The 15,438-nt window shown below is 45.0% G+C and overlaps 1 protein-coding gene across 1 annotated transcript in view; it reads left to right on the top strand.

Annotated features, from left to right (window-relative positions):
- Positions 1 to 15,438, top strand: part of ZNF423 (zinc finger protein 423) — a gene marked incomplete at both ends in the record, with an annotated part of 213,264 nt that overhangs the window by 72,778 nt on the left and 125,048 nt on the right. Inside the window, one exon of the mRNA XM_082005641.1 lies at positions 1,385 to 1,465. Within this exon, the coding sequence (XP_081861767.1) occupies positions 1,385 to 1,465 (81 nt within the window). The remainder of the gene's footprint in view (positions 1 to 1,384; positions 1,466 to 15,438) is intronic.

Here is a 15,438-nt window from a genome sequence, read left to right on the forward strand (position 1 = left end):
TGCCTGCCTGACGCATCTGAGGTTGTAATGCAGTGCCTGACCTCTTGGCAAGCTAGGTTTTCATGTCTTAATCTGAAGCAGGGTTTTCAGTCGTGTCTACATGGCTCCAGATCAATACAGGTAATATTTGTAGTGATAATATCACCAGGCTGATAATACAACATAACTAATGACTTCCTCTGGGATGCTGAAGTTAGGAAGGTATTGTAGCTCAGGAGTGTTGCAGGATTACAAGAGATCACTCCAAAGAATAGGATAAAACGTCTATTTCACTGGAATCCCTTAGAAATTCATTAAGGCGCGCTGAAGTTATAATACAGTTTGAACGCAGCTGCTTTGACATGTAAGGGGGTAACAAACAGCCATTTCCCCCCTTGCTTTTTCATGTATTTCAGACATATTTTCTTTGAGGACAAAACACTGCTGAAATCTAGACATCTCTGGTAGCCTAAGTGTGTGGCATTCCTTTTGATGTCAGTGTAGTAGAGATGTTCTCCTTCTGACAGAATTAGGTGCCTTTTATACCTTTTGCTCATGACTGATGTCTGTGATTGCAGGTTGTAGGTTTCCAGTGCCTACGGGGATCTGAAAAGGGTCTAAACGGGGGCAGCTTGTACTGCAAGAACAACACATTTCCTTACCGGCTCATGTCTTCCCTTGTCTCCCAGCCTGCCCCCACAAATGAGCTCTCCTGCAGCAGTCCTGGAACTAGTGCCTCAAAGAACTAGCAAGCATCTTGAAAAGTACTCCGAAAATAAACACACACACCTAGTGTATATGCTGGATGTGTTAAGCTTTTAAAATTAATTTAAAACTCACTGGTATCCCATGTCCCCATAACTAGAGAAGACTAATTGCCATCGGCATCATGTGCAGTCTTTTTTATACTTTTTTTTTTTGCACGCTGCTGTTACAGTGTAGGAGTTATAGCCTGATGCTATCTTCTAGCATTAGTGACGAGTAAAGAATTGCACATGGATTTACAAATTACTGTGTCCTCCAGCCAGGAGGAATCTGCATACATCAAGCAACTATTCTGCAATATAGCCTTGTCTGGTGGCTGATGCGGAGTTGTTTGTTGTCTGATGAAAAGTGGCTAAAAAGCCACGAGGTTTTGCTGTTTTGCTTGTGTGTTTTAATCCACCTGCGTTAGCCTGGGTTTAGCTCCAGTATTTTATGGTCTTATTTTTGCTTCCTCCACCCATATCACCCCTTTCCTCCCGGGGGTCGGAATATCTTGATGTAAACTTTTTTCTTCAGTTTCTCAACTGAATGTAGAGTGTTTTAAAGCAAATTAGTGCATCAATGAAGTGGACAGAAGTAGGTTATGCTGGGGTCTCTGAGCATTTCATGAGGTCCTCTTCTGTTGTTGATAACTTTACAGGTTGTCTGTTTCAAACAGCAGCAGAGCTATATATGGATATTGCCAGCTTGGAAGCGGCTGATTTTTCTAAACTACTGTACGGTAGGAACTAGTTTATAATTAAAGTCTTGCAGTTGCTCCTTTTAAATGCCCTGTAACTTGTACACTAGGCTTACGTTTGAAATGAGGTATTATAACTGTTTCATGCTAGTGTATAATTTTGCATTTTCTTGTATTTCACCTGCTACAAGAATTATAATTGCCATGCAACTGTATATGCGGGATGCTTATCCAGAAAACCATACACGGCAGCTTGTCAACAAGTGACGTCTCATGAACATTTTTGTCAGGTGGCACTTTGTACTTCCCACTGACAAAGAGCGGCTTCTTACTTGTATTTCCAAATTAGCCCTCGCCGAAATTGTAATCTTTTGTTGCACCTGATTGGCAAGTCAGATATTTTTTGCTGCTGTTGCTGCTTTAAATTAATGAATTACTGATCATCCACCACAAAAGAAACTGAAATACAGTTGTGAAAAAGCAGTGTGGAAACTTAATTATACACCTAGTTTATACAGCTGTGGCTCTCATGACCTACTGGCCCTAATTACTGTGTTGTGGCTCAGTCTGAGTGCTCTTGTCCTTGCCAGAATTCTGCTCCTTTCTCTTAACCTGACTAGTGTTTCAAGCTAAAAAAAATAACAAGTTTTCTTTTTTTTGTTCTTTTCTACATTGTCGTGCTGAAATGCAGTTTTCCTTCTTTCCAGAGGTCGTAGCAGTGTTTTAAAATTGGCACCAGAAAAGCTCAGTAATACCAGAAACTCTTAAAAACATGGATTTTCCCTGGAGTCCTCAGTCCTCTCTGCCTAGATCTGAAAATGGGCACTGGGGCAGTGTTTTTATTGTCAATCACCTGGAGGGCTCCGAGCGCAGGCTCCTGTCCCTGGTTTGTCCCAAGTGTCCCCCCTCCAGGTGCAGGGCAGCAGGGCTCCCGAACGCTCAGGCAGCCGCCTGGCCGTGGTGCCCAGGCGCTTCGCATGTCTCCCCGTAGCCAGTATTTGTGCCCCTGGGTGCCGAGAGCTCTGAAACCCCGGATTATTGTAGGGATACGCTTGGCTGGATGGTCTGGGGCCCAGCTCCCCTGACTGCTGTCACCACACAGGTGATGTTTGGGTTTACCTGGAGGTTCTGTTTCCAGGACGTCTGCCTACACATACCAGAAAATTAGCGTGCTGATAAGGTGCTGGGCTGCCTGGCTTTCTACACAGGTGCTCGGGGAAATATGCAGTTATCATGTAGAACATAAAGCATGTTCCCATATCTGAATTTGGATCTGAAGTCAAACAGAAGCACAGTTGCAAATTTAATGACAAACAAGGCATACGGTAACCTTGCTGAGACAGGGCTTTCGCAGTGCATCCTGTGCAATGTGTTTCCTGAGCCGCCAGCACTCACACAGCGTGTTTGGCATGAGTGGGGACTGCCTGTGAAGGTGCTTTTAGTGTAGTCTTCAATGTATTGCATACGTCTGTGAAAGTTGTGCAAAGTGTTGTGCAAAGTGTTATGCTCCCTAACAGCATTGCTCATCTGGCAGATCGGAGGGTCGTCCTGCAGGCGAAGGTAGGTGAGACCCCGGGCCGCTCCGCTGCGGCTGGGGCACGCGGTCCTGCGCTCAGCCCTTCGGCACGGGGAGGTGTTAGTGGGGGCTGAGCCTCAGCAGTTGGTTCTTGGTCTGTCTCTTGGATTCTGCAGGCATGTCGGTGCCTGTAAGGATTTGGGGACACGCACACACATGTGAATTTAAAATAACGCTTGCTCGCCATAAACACCCAGCTCAGTATTTGCTTTGCGGCCTCACAGAGGGTCTCCTGCAGCAGGGGCACAGCGGCGAGCCCATGGCAGATCCCCAGCCGCGCGGGAGCCGGCGTGAGGAGCCGGGCAGTGTGCTTGCCGATAAGCGAGTGCCAGTGCGCCAGGCACCACCCCCTGCAAATCGCCACGGCCACCTTTGTGCCAGGTCCCTCCGGGGCCGGTGGCGAGGGAGGCAGCACCAGGCACTGCGTGTGCAGATAGGAGCGCTGCCAGCGTGGCTGCGGGCAGTTTGGTTGCATACAACCAAAACCCCTGGTAGGAGGGGAGGTGATGAGCTACCTCTACCCCGTTCTCAGCCTCCATGTAGCCAGCAGTCAACGTGGATGGGCCAGCTATGCATTCTGAGGCTGCACAAACATCTCTTAGCAATGGTGATGTCTTTCCTCAAGTAGCATGTTTTTCACACAGATAGAACATTTTCCCTGTCATTTTTAAACATACGTCCCAGTGAGGAGCGGAAGATGACACGCTAGCATGCTTGTATTGGCAAGGGACTGTTTCATTCTTGCTACTTTAATTGAGTTCTTTTATCTACTTCTATCTAGTTCAAAAAGTAGTCTGCAAAGTAAGCACAGGTAGACATGAAAATGGATATTGGAGAAAGTGGGTGCATGTTTTAAACGAGGCCTCTTAAAGAAAGCACGTGTCCTTTTGAAGTTTTGAAGAGTTTGGCACTTGGCTGTCTGAAAAGCCACTCTCGCCTCCTGATACGTTGCTGCAGCAGAAACGGGGAGATGAACAAAGACTGAAGCACCCCAAACCCTGTGGAGCGAGAGCTAGCTGCCGGGTGCCAGCTGTGAGAGCTCCCACGTGCAGCGGGACCTGTGCTCGGGAACTGGAGCCTGTCCGGCTCCCCCCTGCACCACCCCAGGGCACATGCAACCCCTCTGGGGCGCCGGCGTGCCCGAGCTCCACCCCCCCTTCTCCCCCTGCTTTGGATTCTGTTTGCAAAGGACAATCCATCGCCATCTCACAGCAGAGTGAGTATTGTGTGGGTCTGCATAGGGCAGGTTTGTTTCACAGCATTACAGAAATCTAAGTAAATAATAAATGTTATTTAGTGGAATAGTGGAAAGGCTTCTTCCAGGGCTGGAGCCTGCCAGGTGCTACAAGGGCATCCGTGCCCGCAGGAAGGAAGATCACTGCTGCCATAAGCAGGTCTCAGCATTCAGGGGGTTGTAGACAAAAGCCAATATGTGAAACTCAATTCGGAAATGCAGTGAGGATAGCCTGGAGACTACAACAGATGCGTGCTTGTTATAAAGTGGCCTTTAATAATGCCTTAGAGAGCTCGGTGGAGGATGTGCTGGGATTGTCCTGTCTCAGACGCACAGGAGCGTAGGTTGTTTGTGGCTAGGGTGCTACTGAGGGGCGTGCATTGCCTTCCTGTGGGTTGTTGAGGGACAAAACTGTGTTGGCCATATCAACAGCCTTGGTAAATTCAGAGCTGTCAGGATCTTCAGACTGCAGACGTGAGCAGTGAACAAGAGTCTGCCTTTTTTCCTGATTTCTTCCTCTATCCCTTAGCAGACCATTGGGTAAGTAGTCTTCATATAAGGATTGCTGTACTGAGCAAGCCTGCTGGTCCCATAGTGCTGTTTCCCCAGAATATTCTCCTAGCTGTTAGCAAACCTCTCTGGGCACTTCTTGGTGCTTTTTCTTTAAATTCCTCAGATAAGCTTCTTCCATGAATTTCCATTTTGAAGCTTCCTCTTGAAGCAAGGTATGCATTTAGCATTTCCCATGGTGGGGACCCAGAGTTCAGTTACACATTGGGAAAAATTATCACCTTTATTTACTTCAGCTTTGTCATCTGCTTTCATTTGATACCCTCTGGTTCTTCCAGTGGAGGAGACAGTGAGTGAGTGCCCCTTTTCCACCTTCTCCACCCACTCATGCCTAAGCAGGCTTCTTTTGCTGCTCCCTCCACTGACTCCAAATCCATGTTTGCGATTCTCTTATTGATATCTCCTCTGTCTTGACCCAGAGTAAGAGACTGAGGCACATGGTAAAGCATGGCTGATGGAACAGTGAGTGGGTATCTCCTTCGTCACCAGTGCTAGAGATGTGGTCAGATTTGCATGTCTGTCCTGATTCCTGAGCAGGAGGCCAGGGATAGTACTTGTCCTGGTGTGAAACCTGGCAGACAGAAAGGTGGTATCTGGCTGCGTAGGGGAAAAACAATTAAGACTTCAATGTTTATTAAGAAAAAAGCAACCAGCAGTGCATTTCAAGTACTCATCACAAAACATAATTTTGCTGTTGGAAGTAGTGGGATTAAAAAAGTCTTTTTAATGTTGATTTCTTTGAATTTGTAGAATATAATTTTTTTACTTAAAATGAATTACAAATAAAGGAAGTGTGTGCAAACATTGTCAAGAATTCCCATCTTTCATTTTTTTTAAAACAAGCTCTAGAAAAAATCCCCACAGAAGTTCTGTAGTGCATATTTGAATGCTTTTGTTGTAGCCTCATTAAACTTGGCTTGTCTGCAGATACAGCTGGCATGTTATTAACTGTGCTCCAGGCTTGGGGAAGCCAGAAAGCAGCCTCCACCCCCCGGTGCCGGCTGGCTTTAGGGAAACGTGCCAGCATGGGTTGGTCCTCTTCAGCTGGCTAGCTTTGGGAGCACTCACTGGAGCATCTCCGCATGGCCTCTGGGTCTGGGAGCCCAGGGCTCAGCCTGCCTCAAGTGCTGACTCGAGAAAGGGCTCTGCGGTGTCCTCCGTGCCAGCTTGCAGCCCGCACCCGTGCATCGCGGAGGTCCCTTGCGAGCAGGATGGATCTACCAAGGTACGTGGCCTCCTGTGGACGACCTCAACTGTGTGCTCTTGCGCCTTTCTTTACGGTAGGCTGGCAAGAAGCAAATTAGTGATCGCCAAATTGTTTCTCTGTTCTGAACAAGCTCGTTACTGGATCGAACCAGGCAAGTACATTGAATAAGGGAAATATTTTCCCTGCACCTGCTGGAGAGGCTGTTGCTCTCCGAGCTGGGTTTGTACATCAGAAGGCCTCCACCAGAGGTCTAAGCAACTTCTGACTTTCTTCAAAGCTTTGGCAATAAGTATGTACCTTTTGAATGCTGTTTCATTTAAGTAAATTTAATAGGTGTTGAATAAGCAAGGTGAATTTAAAAAATAGATTTCATAATTTCATATTCGGTTCAAAATTGTTGAAAAGATATTCAGTAGGAATTTAAGTTAAATAATGTGTATTAAATATAAGTAACGTTATTCAAACTTCTTGCTTATTACGATCAGCTTTCATTGTCTTAACTAATGAAAAAATTGATTTGGGGTTTTCAAGGCACTTGGTCTGTTCATGTTAAATACTTCCTAGGGCATTTTGAGCACTTTGTAATCTTTAAACATTTAGGCTAGCAACTCCTTTCTCACAAGGAAGTACTATTTTTATCATCATGGAACTAAGAAGTCACTGTAATCTGGCTTAAGTTTTGACTGTTACTGGAAGGGGTATTCTGTCCTTCTGTCCTTCCATCTTCTACCTTGTGTTGGTACAAGTTTTGTGTTGTCTTGTGTTGGGCGCTGACACTGCTGACAATTGAAAGGATTAATTTTTATTCTGCACAGATCTGGTGCCCTATGGAGCTGCACAAGCCCTATGTCAACATGAGGGGGATGAGAGGTCAGGGTTTGGGGGAGAATTCAAGACCTTCCCTCTTAACAGCCTCAGTTATTTTGGATGAAAACGACTGTTAACTGTGGGTTCAGGTTGTTGCTGGTGACATCTGTAACCATGAGGGTGAGCTTCCTCTTGAAGGCACCGTTTTTTTTGGCATGTGGGTCCATCTCTTCTTTAGGCTTCCTTGGAAATCTTTCTCAGCATAATGGTGAAAGACTTTTTGGTTCCTCCTTATGTTGCTACTCAATTACTGTTAGCCTTGCTGAGGAGGACATAAGGAGAGGCTGAAGCAGCCCATCGCTTTTCTCCAGGGAATCTGTTACATTAAACATTTGAATAGATTTTTGAACATAATTCCCAGTCATTTCCTCTACAGTGAACTCAGTTCACTTGTGCAGACTTTGTACTTAATGATATCTCTTAAAATAAATGAGATTTTATATAATTTATATTAAATGGTCATTTTAGAAATCTACATCTACTAATTATTCATTAGAAAATTTGGAAAGACAGAAGTAGAATAAATTCCCTTTATGACCTCACAGTCTACAGAAATATAAATATATACACCTGTGTTCACTTTCTCTGAGTAAAACTGAATGCAGGTGATTTACTGGACTCCAGGAGTAGTCTAAGCAGATTTGAATTACATTGTTCAATCTGCATCAATAAACCATAGCAACCAACCAAGCCAAGACCAGCCAAAATTCAACATGCCTCTAGGGCAGTTTTTTAACATGTACAGTGCTCCTCAGCTTGTGGTCTGCCTCTGCAGCGTATGGGATTTTGCTTTTGTGAGTTTTTCTGGTTGTCTCCTCGGGGTGACCACTCTCTTCCCTTCCCTCTCGCCACGGTCTGTGCTGGGGTCCCTGTGCAGGACTCCCTCCTCGAAGGCTGTTTCCCTGCTTTCTGCTTTCTGGACTGCCACCATTTTGCATCCTGCTCACAGCAGCTTTTTTCTCCCTGGTGCTGTGCTGGCGTTTGCCCTTGCCTGGCCCGGCATGTAACGGAGTCGCTTCACAGTTTATACATTCCAGTGACACCGTACTGTGTTACCGTTTTCTCCTTTACTCTAAGCTGCAGTTGCTCTTTAGCCCGTTGTCCCACAGCTGGCTCTTCCTTGGGGCTCCGTCCACGCGCAGAGCCTTCCTTGAACGGTCCCACAGGGACCAGCATCTGCAGATCTCCTCGAGGTGCTGCGGCAATCGGAGTGCTCCGTGTGCTGTTCTGGAGGCAGGCTCGGCTAGGTTCAGGCGAGCTAAAGATGTGCGTCAGTCAAATCTTTGTTCACAAACCCTAGTGAATTATTGAATTTGCATTCAGTCCGCACCCAGATCCAACCTGGATAACTACTTGATCTCACCCTACAGCCCTTACCTACTCCTTCCTCTCTTACAGACACTTGCTGTGGTTTGGTCTACAAGAGCTGTTTCATGCAGGAGTTGTATTCCATGAGGTGTTTCAATGGTATCCAGTGTAACTGGGTTTAAGTAACTGGTACATATAAATAAAGCAGATGATATTCCTTGCTTTTTATGGAGTATAAACGGTCATCTTTAGGAGGCAGTCACAACGCTGTTGCCTTCCTCACACAAATAAGACAAATCTAACCCAAAATTTAAAACACAAGAAAATTTTCTTGTCTCGCAGCTTAAATGAGAGAATACCGAGTTCTCCGGCTGCCAGTTTAAACTCTGGAAATACAAACATCAGGAGGGACGATGCTGCTTCTCTCGATAACTAGGTATACACTTACATATCTATGATGTACAAAATGTTTCATTTTATGTTAGCCAGTTTTGAAGACCTGACTAGCTAAAATTGGCTGTATTGAAAACATCATTACTTGGGGGGGAGTATCAGTCTTAATTAAAAGAGAAATGAGGAGAGCCGGTCCTTACAGCAAGTCAGGGGAGTGAATTTGCGCGTGGTACTGGAGTTGGGAAAAGTGGAGTTAGCAAAACTGTCTGCTTTTCCAGTGGCTGCCACAGTAATTGGCCGTGCATGTCCGGATCACCGAGTGACAGGCGCGAGGCTCGGCTCGCGGAGAGCTTGGCCACTGCAGGCAGGAGGGAGAGGGAGGGAAGGAGGATGGGGAGAAAAAACAATTTGTGAACTTGCCCCTTTTGAGATAGCAAATGCTCCTCTCCCCGTGCCCAGGATCATTGCTGAGCAGCCGGCAGCTGCATCCCGGGCTGCTTTGCTGTCAGCGAATGTCACTGCAGAAACCTCAGCAGTTTCAAGGAGCCGCTGTTTGTACGTAGGGAATAGAGGAAACTCATGGATAGAAATGTTGTGGTGTGTGGGCTGCTCTGGGTTTTACTCTGAGGAAGAAGATTTCCACAAATGTTTTAAATTAGGCTATCCTTGATAATTGTGGTGGTATGGAGCCCAACCAAAATTTCAGGAAAAAATAAGTTGCTCTGTTAAAGCAGACATGAAAAAAAAATGAAGGGCTTAACTTTTGTCCTGAGGGTGATAAAACAGCACCACACAGCTGAAAATCAATCTGACCTTCACCCACGTGATGCTGTTGTCTCAGTCTGTCTTTCATTTCCTTTGGTTGAGTGAAGGCCATGGCATTCAGTAGGGAGAAAAGCCAGAGGGAGGTGGGGAGAATCCTGTTTTCTCTGGAAAGGCTTCGGTGCTTGCATAAGTTGACTCCATAAAGAGAGTTGCTATAAAACTTTGGATTATTTTGTTAAGTTACGCAAAAATATAAAAATTCCTTCTTTTCTTAATAGCCAGCAATCACATTAAGGTAAAGAAGATCTGTGCTGGGGAAAAAAAAAGTGTTTGTGATATAAAACATTCTGTTTTAATTAAACCTAGAATTAGTCGGTATTTTGAAATGAAGGTTTTATGCAGCAACAGGAAACCTGCACATTCATTTAAAAAGAGAAATTTGTGCCCAAAGGGGAGAAAAAAGGCCAGTTATTTTTTTCCAGAGATATTTTAACATGCTGTGTTGCAGGCTTTGCACAAACAAAGAAAAGGTACCCAGATACACATATATTTACATATACATCAATAAACCAACAGTTAGGGCTTGTGTATAAGCAATACTATTGATTTTCAAAATAGAAGTACAATTTCAAGTGGTGAACTACTCATTTTGCACAACATCCTGCAGCAAGTGGTTCCCACCTCATTTTCCTGAAGACAGAGAATGAATTAAATGAATAGGTAAAATTCTGTGCAGAATCTGATTTTATTAAACAGTAGCACCAACAAAGGGGAAAACTACGTGCATAAGCGCATCTTGATATTCTTTTTTTACATCTTTTAATCTTAAAAGTGTAATTCATAGATGTTCATCCAATCCCCTGCTTATTCCATCCTCATTGAATTTAAATGCAGCCCAGAGCTCAAAAGTTGCCAGATACTCCTTTTGGAAAACAGTAAGTTTTCCAGATAGGTTTTATAAAACTAAGATTGCTGTTAAGTTCTGCCTACCCTAAACTGCAGTTTTCCTGATTCATCTCATCACACACAGATTATGTCCTTTCATGTCATAGTCATAAATGACTCTGTTGCTTTATATTTTTATGCTCTACATGCCCTAGGTACTGTAGCATGGAGAGAGTTAGGGATATCTGCTATTTTCTTTGTTCAGTAAATGCTGCCTGTTTTAGGAAGGTCTATAAGAAATGTCAACTTCTTGTTAAAAAGATAAAGACAGAGACTGGATTTAGCTGTCGCGATTAATCCCTGCTTCATAAAGGTTAAGAATGAAACAATTTGTTCATTAATCTATTTGGGATGATGGAGATTAATTTGTGACTACAGCTTTTTATTTAAGTGTGGTGTGTCTGATATGCCGACCATCGTGGACACTATTTTACATGGTATTAAAAAAGCCCAAAACAGCAAGTGTAAAAGATGTTGGGACCTTTTCCTGGTGAGCTCTGCTACTCAGGTCTCCATGTGGTATGCCAAAATGCAATTTGCATAAATGTAGAATTTAATAAGTTATCATTCTGATTAACGCCATTAACTGCTTAACTACTGTAGAAATTGGCTTCCAAAGTTGCTCGATGGTAGCTGTTGCTCTCCACGTCATTCCATTTGCTGTCTCGCTGGGGATAATGGTATGCAAGGGAAAGCAAGAAGGTCAAGGATCTTTTTGTTTAGTCTCTTTGCACATTAAAAGTTCTATTATGTGTTTGTATTGCATGTGGTTTCCAGTCTGTTGGCTACAATGCTTTCAAAATCCATTGATGATGAGTTTGTGAAGCTAAATATATCTTGTGGGTTATGACTACCAAGCTATCACTTTGTGTAGAAGTCAGGGCCAATGTTTAACAAGTGTTTTTCAGAATGAGGAGTTTTGAAACCGAGTCAAATCATCTTACAAAAGGGTTAACAGAAATGCTAATACAGAAGATGACAGCAAATGCTTGCTCCGTGCTGACGGGGGGGTGTTTGGAGCCGTGCTCTCCTATTTGTGGGGGAGTGGGTCTCAGGTTGGGTTTTTTATGGGTTTTTCCGGGGGGGCTGTGGTACCGTGAATGACACGGCCGCCACAAAGCTGCGTGGGGTTGGACAAAGCGGTGTCCGCTACAGCCATCCCTTTCTCTGCGGCGGCAAGAAGTGGGTGCGGTGTGCTGCGGTGGGGGCTTGCGTGGGGGCCCCGTGAGGGCTCGCCCCAGGCTGCCCGCTGCCCGTTGTCGGACCCCCGCAGGAGCGGAGCCGCCCGTCCGTCCCCGCCGCGGCTGGCAGGGCAGCCGGGCTCCGCCGAGACCTCGCTGCTGCTTCTTGCCCGACATTTAAGGGAATGCAAAACCAGACTGCAGGATGCAGCCACATCCTAAGGGCTGGCACAGCCGCCTTGCTTGTTTTCACTCTCCAGCTAGTAGACTGACCTTTTAAAAAACCAGTTTCAGCTGCTGCGAAACACTGACATTAGCTTAATAGATTTCATTTTGGTATTAAATAGCTATGGTTACATTTTGATAAGCATGTTTTAGCTGATTGTTTCAGGCCGTGTACAAACTCAGGCAGATGTCACTGCCTCCTTGCCGGGCGTAGCGCAAGATACTAATTTTCTTTTAAAACGAGAGCAGAGATTTTTTTTTTTTAAAGCAATTTGTGTTCTGACTGCATGAGTACCTTCACACCTGTCAAGTGAATCCAGTGTGCTCGTTCCCAAGGGTAACCTGACATCTGGGAAATTCTGCCTCAGCCCAGACTGATCCCCTTCGCAGTGTCTTTGGTATTTTGAATTGAGGTGGAGTTACACCGTCACACATCATCCTTTGCATTATTCTGTTCTGCCTCAGTATATCCCCGCTTTTATAACTTCCAGTTTAAATCCCACTTTCAGGCTGTTTCAGGAGTGTTGCAGTTATCTGTAAGCTGTCTTGCTTTTCACTGTGGGACTGGTAAGCTCAAAAACATCTGCAGGCAGGGTCAGTCCAGCTTGCTAGTCTTTAGAGGATATTTACAAAGTTTCATAAGGCTTGGACCCATACCCACACCCATCCTAGATGCAGTGTCTACAGATTTATCCCCAAGAGTCTCTTACAGGCTTTGTTTGTATTGCTATCTAGAGCTATCCCACTGCAGAAATCCTCAGGAGAGAGAAGTGGTCAAGAGTACTTAGAAACATCTGTTAAAAATTCAGACAAACACTGCACTGTCACTACAAGCAGTTAGGATGGGGCGAATGAAATTTATCATGTGGTGCTACAGGAAAAAGGGACATTTTTTTTGTTCCTTCACTTTTCGTTAAAAATCAATAGTTTGGTCAGTAGATACAGGAAAACGCCCCTGCAAAGCACACTTGGGGCGGAGAGCTGCTTTTTACCAATGTCACAAACTCACTTGAGAGCCAAGCCTTGCGGTCTTAGGGGAGCACTGTTTCCAGAGTACTCGCGTTTGATTCATCACACGCCTTCTACTTGTTTCGAGAAACCCTGCATTAATTGTGCAGACCTAGAAAGTGGCGACATTAGGACATAGTGACTTCACTGTGACTTTCCTGTTGCTTGGCATACTTAGGCAAAAGGAAAGAAGTTGTAGCAACAAATCTAATGGATGAAGTCTCCAACCGGTTGCTGTTTTGTGTGTGGCTACGTACTGGATTCAGTGAGTACTTGAGAAATATTGGCATTTGTCCCCAGTGATGTGTCAGGAAGTTACAGGCAATTTGGCAGAAAAAACAAGTTTTCTTATGTATGAGGTCGGACTTGCTATGATGTTGTGTTTCTTCATCATAAGTAGTCTAGCTCAGCCCCCCAGCTGACCCCATTCCCCATAGAGTACTCTCATCTCCCTTTCCCACCCTCTGCCTACAAGCAGGACAAGAAGCAGCACGAGCTGTGCCGGTCGGCCAGGTGGCACACGCATGCCGATTGCTTAGGACAGGCCCAGGAGCGGGGATCAGTGCTGACTCTGTTCTTAGCCTCTCTCTCAGCAGAGACGTGAACTGGGGTCTCTGTCCTACCCAATCAAAGGTGGGTTCGCCAATCTTAGAGAAACTCAATTTCTATAAGAGAAACTCAATTTCTCTCAGAGCCCTCTATCCCCACTCCAGTGTGATTCAAAAGTTAATAGGAAGGGACAAACAGTTAAGACATATGACAGGCAATATGATCACATAAACCTTGTTTTCCTAGGATGCCGGGCTGAAAAAAATGAACACAAAGCTCCTGAGGATAAATGAGTCACTTCAGATTGCGACTTGATGGACAATGTTGGCTTTGTTATCACCCTGCAGGTAGCGAGGGGATAAGGTTAGGGAGAATTTCCAGAAATCTAGGAGAGTCATTATTAGAAGGGTAAAGCTTCCTCTGCCAGGCATACCCCGTAGTGGACCCCGCATTACCCTGGTCCCTCCCCCTTTTAGGAGCCTTTTGAGGAAAAGTATCCTGTGACAGGAACATCTCTCGGGTCTTTTCATCTGTGAGCTGCCAGGTGAAAGAATGGGGCTAGAGAACAAAAGATGTTCAGATACTGCAGACAAGCTTTTGTAGGATCTGCCACGTCAGCTGTCTCTTATAAGGTCTGCTGTATTTTTTGTTGACGGTGCTCTTCCCCCAAGGATTTCCCCACACATGGGAATGCCTGCCATAACCCGCACTGATATTTTCCTCAATGCCTTTCATTTCTGCATACAGATGGAGCTGGGATATCACACACCGTCCTTGCCCTTATTCTGTTCTGCTCCTTGGCAGTCCCAGCTTTCCTGGCTGGGAGCTTTCATCCCACCTCCCTCTCAGCCTTTTTCAGGAGGGGTATTGCAATTATTTATAAGCTAGCTTGTCCTGTTTTCTGACATCTTCAGTGTAGTCTGCAGAAAAGGAAAGCCAAGTATTATGTTCTCTGGTTTTACAGGGAACAGAAAACTTGAAGTAAATGTTGCTGGTCTGTGTTAGCAAGATATTTTTTTTTTTTTAGGAGACAGGGAATCCTCCCTTTAACATCAGTGGTCTGCTGCGTGGCAAAAGTCTTAGTGGCCTGAAACCATCTCTTGCCTTTGATGTGTTTGGAGATCCTGGAAGGGCAGGCAGCCAACTCACTTGCGTGCTTGTCAAAGGGGAGATGCCTGTCCTGCTTATCCTGTCTTCACCCTCACCATCCTCAAGTGGGTTTTCTCTCTCCTTCCTCCTACCACCTGTCAGAATAAGCAGCACCCTGTGATTTACCTCCTTCTCCTTTGACTCATGTTCTGGGTCTTGAGATTTTCCAAAATACATCATGGTAAGAGGCAAAGCTATAATGATTTGGGCATCGTGGTTCCTCTAGAGGCATCTTTAGATTCTCTGAATGAAATAAACCTCCATTCAAGCTAAAGAGCAGTGTTTTCTCATTTTGCTGCTGCAAATAGGTGGGAGGAGTGACTAACTGTTCCTCTGGAAGTAGTAAAGTGGACAGGCTTGTCTGCTGCCCAAGTTGGATGATGCACTTACCTATTCACCCCATCTTCCATCACATTGATGTTTGCCTTGCCTACATGCATTGCATATGTGTGAGAGAATTACAGGCTTCTCGGCTACCTTGCCTTCCAAAGATAACTCAAAATAGAGAGTCTCTTCTAAGGAGAAGTATATTCCCCCTCCAATGGTATGCACACAGAAATAAAATTTCTTTTGATTTTGACCAGCCTTAGATAAAAACTAATGTTTGCAACTGAATCTCGCTTTGAGTTTTTCATTAAAACCATTCAAAGCAAACGACAGGGTGGAGGACCTCATGTGAGCCAAAACTAACCTCCCTGTTCCTGCCAGTGAAAGCTGTATTGCCAAATTTCTCACAGCCGTGTTCTCTAGCACCTCCTTTGAACACGAGTGTGGTTCTGGAGGCCGTTTTGAAGCTCCCACTTGAAACAGTCTCTGTGAGCTAGCGGAGCATTTTCTGGCGCTTCAGCTTCTGTATCTGGTGGCTGTTTGTGCTATACTGAGCAATGAGTCACGGCTTGCTAAAGGAGAAAAAAGGATTTCTTAGAAAACCTTTCAGAAAAGCTGAAGTTGTTTTTCAGCTGGAAGTGCTGTTGGTGTCTGTGGTGAAATCGGTGTGGCAAGTCACCTCTGCAGTGTTTCTAAGAATTACCAGATAGT

Source organism: Phaethon aethereus (assembly GCF_964289735.1).
Source record: "Phaethon aethereus genome assembly, chromosome: 13".
Classification (NCBI taxonomy): Eukaryota; Metazoa; Chordata; class Aves; order Phaethontiformes; family Phaethontidae; genus Phaethon; species Phaethon aethereus.